We start from the raw sequence: 8,150 nt of genomic DNA on the forward strand, positions 1-8,150 counted from the left end.
TTGTGAACAAATCCCAAAAAGAAAGTGTTGATCCCCCGCAGCCCTAGCCCCAACCGCCTCAGCTAGATGAGCTGTGCCGCAAGGAGGCGCTCTCGGCAGAGGTGCGCATGAGCACACCTGCATCCTACTGCAATCAACGCCGACTACGTATCTTGCTCTTTTCGTATGCATGTTCGGACTCATGTAAGCGCCATGCCGCCCCTCTGACATGGAGGCTTTATGACGCTCTGCAGATGAGCACACATCGAGTAGACCGACATGCTCTGCTATCAAATTTGCCAGAACACGGCTCGAAACGGGTGAATCCTTCTTTTAAGCTGCCAGAAACTTGTTGACAAGCAGTGCGGGAGGTGGTAAGACAGAAGCCCGGCTTTCAACTCGGACTTCCGCCAGAACCTCGGGTATGATTCGCTCGAGGTTCGTCCCGAATCACCGAATACGGCCACCGTCCCCCGTTATCGCCAAGCAACCCTCGTCTAAACCAACATCGACGTTGAGCCATTCCCCATATCCAAAGTTGGAGCTAGCCCGTTGCTTCGTCGTTCCCCCTCACGGTTCACCAAACAAGATGCGGAGTTACCGCCCTTCACCCACCCATATTTTAAGCACAAACCATCCGACATCTGGCCATGTGAGCGCTGCCCATGGGGGAGAAACCCGTGTAACCAAGTGTGGGGGAGAACAGCTTCCCCCCCTTTTCTTCCCCGCAGTCTTATTCTGAGTGGCTCCTTTTCGAACCTGGAGTCGGAGGACCGCCGCTTGCGTTCCCTGGTTCCCCCGTCAAAAAAGCAACTGAATGGAGACTCGAGATGCACCGCGCCGCCATCTGACTGGATGGATAAATGCAAACACCCCGGCCTCTTGGCACCATCCGGCTCTTTTGCAATTGTTCAATTTCATTTCGGGCCTTCAACCACCTGGGCGTCGCTTTGCACTCCCGTCCTCCCGCCTTAGCACGCCCTCCCTCGGGACTATTCCAAACCACACACCAACCAACCAACCACCCCCATGCCCGGTACTCAGTGCTGTTGCGTCTGCTTTTGGAGAAGCAGGTCAGACGGGAATCCGAGCATGGGGTAACACTGGCGGGTGTTATGGCATATAAAGACGGACGGGGTGGGACCTCGTCTAGAAGACGCGTTGGTGTTGGAAATTGGATCGAGGAAGTTTGCGCACCGGTATCCGTAGCCTGCACAAACCCCAGGCCTTGGACTCGGTAGTATATACTCCCGTCTTGTATGAAAGCGGATATAACCTCTCTATCGAGCCCATCTCCCTCCCTCTCCATTTTGTTGTCCCCAACCGTCCGCGATACTCTCGTCGTTTCTGCCTCGTCCGCCTTTTCGGACTCAGACTCCCCGAAGTTAAGAAACATCCAAGCCTGCAAGGTCTTGACCAGCGACAATGGTTGCCATCAAGCGCGCCCAGGAGACCGGGGCCGCGGACCCCATCCTGACCCGCATCTCGGAGGAGGACAAGGTGCCGTGGTACCGGAAGCCGAACCTGCGATACCTCTACCTGATGCTCTTCCCGACGTGCATGGGCATCGAGCTGACGTCCGGCTTCGACTCGCAAATGATCAATGCGCTGCAGATCGTCGAGCCCTGGAAGGATTGTGAGTAGTCGCACGGATGAGGAGAGCTAGGGAAGCATCACCGAGACTGACTGTGCCTGCTAGATTTCGGGAACCCGGAGGGTAGTTTGAAGGGCATCATCGCGGCTGCGTACTCGCTGGGAGCGATCCTGTCGCTTCCCTTTATCCCTATCGTCAACGACAAGTTTGGAAGGCGATGGTCCATCTTTGGCGGGAGCTGCATCATGATCCTGGGAGCTCTGATCCAAGGATTCTCACAACATGGTGAGTAGCATTGCACCGCACTTACTGATCGTGATGGCTGATGCTCCAATAGTCGGCATGTACATTGTCGCCCGCATGATTCTCGGCTTTGGTATCCCGACCTGTATCGTCTCTGGCTCATCTTTGATCGGTGAACTTGGATACCCCAAGGAACGTCCAGTTCTCACCTCTCTGTAAGCCATTCTCACATTCGGACACCTCCAGAATGCAGCTGACAGCTCTACAGCTTCAACGTTGCCTACTTTGTTGGACAAATCACCGCGGCGGCCATCTGCTTCGGCACCAACAACATCGCTAGCAACTGGTCGTGGCGCATCCCGTCTCTGCTCCAGATCTGCCCTTCTCTCCTGCAAATCAGCTTTGTCTTGTAAGCCAGTCACATTCCCTCCCTTCTTCCCATCCCCCGTGAAGACACCTAACATCGCGCGCGCCCAAGCTTCCTCCCCGAGAGCCCCAGATGGCTCATCACCCAGGACCGCACCGAGGAGGCCAACGCGATCCTCGTCAAGTACCACGCCGAGGGCGACCCCAACTCCGAGTTTGTCAAGGCCGAGATCGCCCAGATGAAGACCGTCATCACCCTCGAGATGGAGGCCTCCAAGCAGTCCTGGATGGACCTCCTCCGCACCGCCGGCATGCGCCGCCGCTGCCTCATCACCTCGATGCTCGGCCTTTTCACTCAATGGAGTGGAAACACTCTCATTTCATACTACCTAGGTACTGCTCTTCAAAAACATCCCGTGGCGGCTTCCGGAGTGTTGTTTTCTAACTACCTATCTAGGCGACCTCCTCGGCATGATCGGCATGAACGACTCCCTCACCAAGCAGAAGATCAACGTCGGCATCGCCTGCTGGTCCCTCGTCTGCGGCGTCACCGTCGCGCTGCTCGTGCGCCGCTTCCGCCGCCGCGTCATGTACCTCGCCTGCACCATCTCGCTGCTGCTCTGCTACATCTCGTGGACCATCTCCATGGAGCGCGCCGTGCACGCCCTCGACAACGACTACAAGAACCAGTCCGCCTCCATCGCGACCATCTTCTTCATCTTCATGTACTCGCCCTGCTACAACATCGGCTACAACGCGCTCACGTACACCTACCTCGTCGAGCTGTGGCCGTACGCGCTGCGCTCGCGCGGCATCTCCTTCTTCCAGCTCTTCGGCCGCATGGCCGGCTTCTTCACCACCTTTGTCAACCCCATCGGCATCAAGAACGCGAGCTGGCGGTACCTCATCAGCTACTGCTGCTGGCTCGCGTTCGAGGTCGTGTTTGTGTACTTCATGTTCCCCGAGACGGCGGGACGCACGCTCGAGGAGCTGGCTTTCTGTGAGTTTCAGTGTATGATGAGTGTGAAGATGACGTGGCTGACTGTTCGCTCCCAGTGTTTGAGGACAAGGCTCTTGCTGAGCAGGCCAATGGCGCCGTTGAGAAGGTTATTCACCACGAGGACATGGAGCCGATTGGTGAGCGTAAGACGGCGACTGGTCAGGCTGAGGCTGTGGAGGATGTCACAAACAAGTCTAGGGTCTAAGTGGCTTCACAAAATAACGGTTCTCAACAAGCGAAGGAGGCAGCAATGGATGTGTATTGGCTGATAATAGCTACAAATAATTGAGTGATTGACTTACGAGAAGCATCCTTGCTCATTCGATGTACACACGTGAGGATGTCAGATGGACTCATGAAACTGAAGAATCTCGTTCGGACATCTAGTTATGTGGACGGCCTCTTGGAGGTACCTATGGAATCTTTTTCAGTGAATTGACGCGAGCTGCATGATTCTTTGCCCCATCGAATATGCTTGAACTAGGGACGATCGCATTGAATACCAACATCAGTACTTCTTCTCCGTAGCGGGTCTGCGTTCAGGTTAGTGGGGCCGTGAGATCGGAGCCGGCTGCGACATCAACCATGAGTTCCGTTCGGCGAGGTCAAGCAGAAGAAGCTCGGGACAAGGCACGTCACATTAAGAACAATTAAATTCGATAAGATTTGCGCAAAACAATCGAGAGTCTTAGTAGGCGTGACATGGCCATCACGGGGCCAAAAAGCATCATCCAATGCATGCTAGGTAGGTTCTCAACAGACAACAAAAAAAGATATCTCTCTCGCCCGGAATCGAACCAGGGGCGCCACCGCGACAAGGAGGCATGTTACCATTACACCACGAGAGATTGGTATTTCTTGTTGTCGGGATCAAGGCCAAAAGATAGGTCTATGTAGTGACTCACGGTTACTAGAGGAAACGAAGAGACGAAAGGGTTGGTCGTCATGGTTGCCTTCAGGGTCTGACTCACACGGTAAGACGCCACGGACAGTTTCAAGAGATCTTCAGGTTTGCGAGAATAGGTAGGATGGAAATATGGAATGGTACTGAGGTGAGAAGTTGACATGGTAAATTTGGCAGGGAGCATATAAGTCGACTGACGTGGTGTTTCATGATACAGCCTCTAACCCAACGTTATCGCCCTGGAGAAGAGGTGAGGTGCCATCACCAGTGTTGATCTGGAGGGCCCTCGAGTCAAGCTCGTCAATGTCCTCCAGGACGTCGACGTGTTGATCTTGACTATCCGCGTCAATGGACTGAGCAGCCAGATTCCCCTCACCGACGCCGCCAAGGCCGCGAGCGTGAGACGATTGGTCCCCTGCATCATAGCCACCGTCACGCCTCCCAGGGGCGTCCTCATACTGCGCCGGCTGGTGAGGACCTCCTAACAGAGCGTATGTCCTGAATCTTGCGCTAACCTTGGTTCCTGGGTATGGAAGGAGAAGGCACTTCTCCACGCAAAAAACGATTTCCCTCCCGTACACAGTCATCGACGTCGGCCGGTGGTACCAGCTCAGCATTCTGCGCCTCTCCTCTGGGCATATAGACTCCGCGACGCCGTTACCGGTGAACATCATCGCCGGAGATGGTAACACTCCCTCTACGCTGACGGACGTGAGAGACGTTGGAAGATTCACTGCGCGCATCGTCGCCGATCCTCGCACCATCAACAAGACGGTTCTCGTCTATAATGCCGTTCTCTCCCAGAATCAGATTTTCGACATGCTGGATAAGATGAGTGGCGAGACTTCCAAGCGTGACTACATGGGTGTTTGTCGACAGTGAGTTGGATGTGCCACACCTTGACTGACCTGCTTTACTTTCACAGATGTCTGCTGAGGGCTTGGAGACCGCTCTCTCGGAGCCTTTGACAATGGACGCGATCGAGGAAAACGCTTTTGATCATAGGATGACAATATTTCACGAGTACTGGTACTCCATGGGCGTCCGCGGAGACAACACTTCAGAGTACGCCGACTTCCTTGGGTACATTGACGGCACAAAGTTGTACCCTGACTTCAAACTCATCGACTTCAAATCCTTCCTTGAATAGGTTCTTGAGGGAAAGTCAGTTTCTATCTATAATACTCTCAAGGATGAGTTAATGAATAATGATAGGTAGGCTGGAACTACTAGATAATATGTAGCATGGGTCTTGTTGGATGATGATGCCCGCAAATGTGATGGTCGACATTGCTCCGTGGCCGATTTAATGTTGGGCAACCGGAGAGAGAGAAAGTCTTCGTCTAGACGCCAACATTTTGTAGGCTGTGTAACCGTTCACTTAGGCCTAGAAATTGACTTCATGCTTTCTAGATAGCTTGCGTCTACATTGAACGGTTCTTTGATTTTTCATTTCCTCCGACTTCAGCATTCGTTGAGCTGCAACCCATATGCTATGTGCGGGCTTAGATAAAGTGGAACGTCATCCTTCTAAGTGGTGAACGAGGGATCAAACTCACCCCACTGTCGCTTGAAGCTGTAGTATTGCATCCGGAAGACGCTTGTCATCGGAATTCTTTGTCGTCGGAGCAGTTTCCAACTGAAGAAAGATGTGTATGGCGCCGCAATGCCGCATTCTAACCCAACATATGCGAGCGAATGAGAAGCACATAGTCTGGGGTACGATGCAACGGCACGCATGGCTTGGGTATCATTTTAGTGGCACCTGTGGAGCTGAGCCCATGGGACTTCGGTGCTTAGGACAACCAACATCGCGCGTTGAAGACATGCCATGGTTATTGATTGGCCTGTCGCCCGGGACTCTCGTTGGAACTATGGGGAACCTATCAAGGGTCAACGTCGCTCGTATGCATCTTCATGGAAGATGTCGGCCGCCCGTACCGCTCAAGCTCTCCCTTGCGAATATAAAAGTTCAGGGTTTTGTCGGTCATCTTGAACTGAACTGGTTCGCTTTCGTCACTAGGTGCGACAACAAAATCATAAGGGAGATGGGGTCTTTGCCAGAGGCTTATACCTTCCAGGGGATTCCGCAACTTACCCCGTTGGAGCAGATCAGTCCTCGGGGATGGGTGCGGTACCTGTTTCCATTCCAACTCCCAGAGAACTACGATCCTGAAGCTATCACCGATATCTTTCGCAGGAGCCTCCAGGCTACTAAGAACCGTTTCCCAACATTGGCTTGCGAAGCTCTTCCCGACCCTGACGCGAGACAAGCGAACGCCCTAAAGCTTCAGAGGATCACCGACAACGAGATTGAGCCTATCATTATCAACGATCTGCGCCAGTCGTCAAACTTCACAAGCTCGTTTACCGACCTCAAGTCCAAGCACTTCCCCGTATCGAGCTTCCCAGCCGAAGTCTTCACGCGCTGCCCAATTTGGCCTGCTCCTGGGCAGCGGGTACCTATCACAATTGTGCAAGCTAATTTCATCCGCGGGGGCTTGATCCTAAACTGGAATCTTTTCCATCTGGTCGGTGACGGGCAGGCATTCTACAACTGGATTCGGGTTTGGGCTGAAGAAACTCGCCGAGCTCAAGGCCTTGACATTCCAGATCCGGTTCATTATCCTGAGCCCATCTACACGGACCGCCAGATTGCACACAAGTCGTCGCAGACCCTTCCAAAAGGCAAGGCAGGGCGTCTTACAGACCATCCCGAGTACACTATTGTCACAGATCCTGCGACGCAGCTTGCCAAGATCGCAACGACGGATGGCCACGTGGGACAGATCTTCTACCTATCAAAAGATTCGTTGCAACGGCTGAAGCAAGATGCTCAGCCTCAGACAGATGACGGATCCTACGTATCTACCAATGACGCACTCTCTGCATTGATTTGGCGAAGCATCATGGCAGCTCAGTTCGACATAACTCAGCTAGACGGCAGCGAAAGGTCCGTTTTCAACATTGCCATCGACGGTAGAGGACGAAGTCAGCCGCCTATTCATCCGGAGGCCATGGGAAGCTTTCTTGGCTTCATCCAAGGCGAACTTCCCATCAAGAAGATTCTTGAGGCCGACAACCTCTCGGGCCTGTCCCTCTTGATCCGTAAAGCCATTATTGCAATGGACAAGGATTTTTCAGGCTCGTTCATCAATGACGTCGTGCAGCTGGTGAACAACCAGGACGACCTCGGTGCGCTCATACCGACATCGTTCTTGGATGTTCCTGGTCGTAACTGTGCACAAACATCATGGGAGAAGTTCAAAATGTACGATCTTGATTGGGGCCACGCGCTGGGTGGTAAAATTGCAGCTATCCGCTCACCTAGCTGTGGCATCCTAAATGGTATGCAGATCATGTATCCTCAACACCCTGACGGTGGTCGTGAGATGCTGGTCGGTATCTATGAGAATTGTTTGGAGAAGCTTTGCAACGATCCGGTCTGGACGAGGTATGCGGAGCGTCGATAGTGAACACAGCTATCAAGGCAAGAGGATATTGCCACTGAGAGTAAATACAATCGCATAGTATAAATAAGTTTCATCGCACTCTGCAAGGCCTAAAGTAAAATGAGGTTGACGGTCTTAGAATGAATTGATCTTCGCGGCAAACCCGGGTCTAATTCAGTGGGGCTACGGCTTCGGCGGCGATAGACCTCGGCGCTGTGTGTGTGTGTGTGTGTCATTTTACGCCGGTGCGCCCCTGTGTCTTAGGGCAAAGGGCGTCCAGCAGTCATGTATCTAGGCCTATCGAAAACAATCAAATAAAAGAAATATTCCAAGAGACACCGGAAGTATATGAAGCCAGATGGACCTTTCGCGCTATGAGGGGGCGAAGGGCGGTCGATTTCATCACTTGCGACTACGGCGGATCAGTACGGTGCTCAAGCTTCATGGTTTCATAAAGGGATGAAAGCTGATGAGATTTTACCTAGCTAGGCCCTTTGAATGGAAGCTGGCCGGTATGCTAGGTTCTTTTCCCTCGCAGTCTAAGATGTATGCCGGCCGCTGCTAACACAAGTCTACTCATAGACCTAAGAAAGACTCGGAGCAACAGTTTAG

The 8,150-nt window shown here is 53.0% G+C and overlaps 3 protein-coding genes and 1 non-coding gene across 4 annotated transcripts; 3 read left to right on the plus strand and 1 right to left on the minus strand.

The window, feature by feature from the left end:
- Positions 1-1,404: 1,404 nt before the first annotated feature.
- COL26b_013379 (uncharacterized protein) lies at positions 1,405-3,387 on the plus strand (the record flags this gene model as incomplete). The annotated part of the gene is made up of 7 exons (XM_053185996.1): positions 1,405-1,615; positions 1,679-1,858; positions 1,911-2,031; positions 2,085-2,225; positions 2,295-2,575; positions 2,640-3,182; positions 3,239-3,387. The coding sequence occupies 7 exons, from the start codon at positions 1,405-1,407 to the stop codon at positions 3,385-3,387; spliced, it is 1,626 nt and encodes a 541-aa protein (XP_053030069.1).
- Positions 3,388-3,959: 572 nt separating this feature from the next.
- On the minus strand, positions 3,960-4,030 carry COL26b_013380. The gene has a single exon. It is a non-coding gene; the product is annotated as a tRNA-Asp (tRNA).
- Positions 4,031-4,127: 97 nt separating this feature from the next.
- On the plus strand, positions 4,128-5,236 carry COL26b_013381 (uncharacterized protein; the record flags this gene model as incomplete). Its single annotated transcript, XM_053185997.1, has 6 exons — positions 4,128-4,142; positions 4,192-4,205; positions 4,355-4,484; positions 4,532-4,577; positions 4,670-4,953; positions 5,012-5,236. 6 exons carry the CDS (start codon positions 4,128-4,130, stop codon positions 5,234-5,236), a joined length of 714 nt encoding a protein of 237 aa, XP_053030070.1.
- An 898-nt stretch (positions 5,237-6,134) lies between these two features.
- COL26b_013382 (uncharacterized protein) lies at positions 6,135-7,559 on the plus strand (the record flags this gene model as incomplete). The annotated part of the gene is made up of 1 exon (XM_053185998.1): positions 6,135-7,559. One exon carries the CDS (start codon positions 6,135-6,137, stop codon positions 7,557-7,559), a length of 1,425 nt encoding a protein of 474 aa, XP_053030071.1.
- Positions 7,560-8,150: the final 591 nt, after the last annotated feature.

This window comes from Colletotrichum chrysophilum (assembly GCF_026319265.1).
Source record: "Colletotrichum chrysophilum strain AFK26 chromosome Unknown scaffold_225, whole genome shotgun sequence".
Classification (NCBI taxonomy): Eukaryota; Fungi; Ascomycota; class Sordariomycetes; order Glomerellales; family Glomerellaceae; genus Colletotrichum; species Colletotrichum chrysophilum.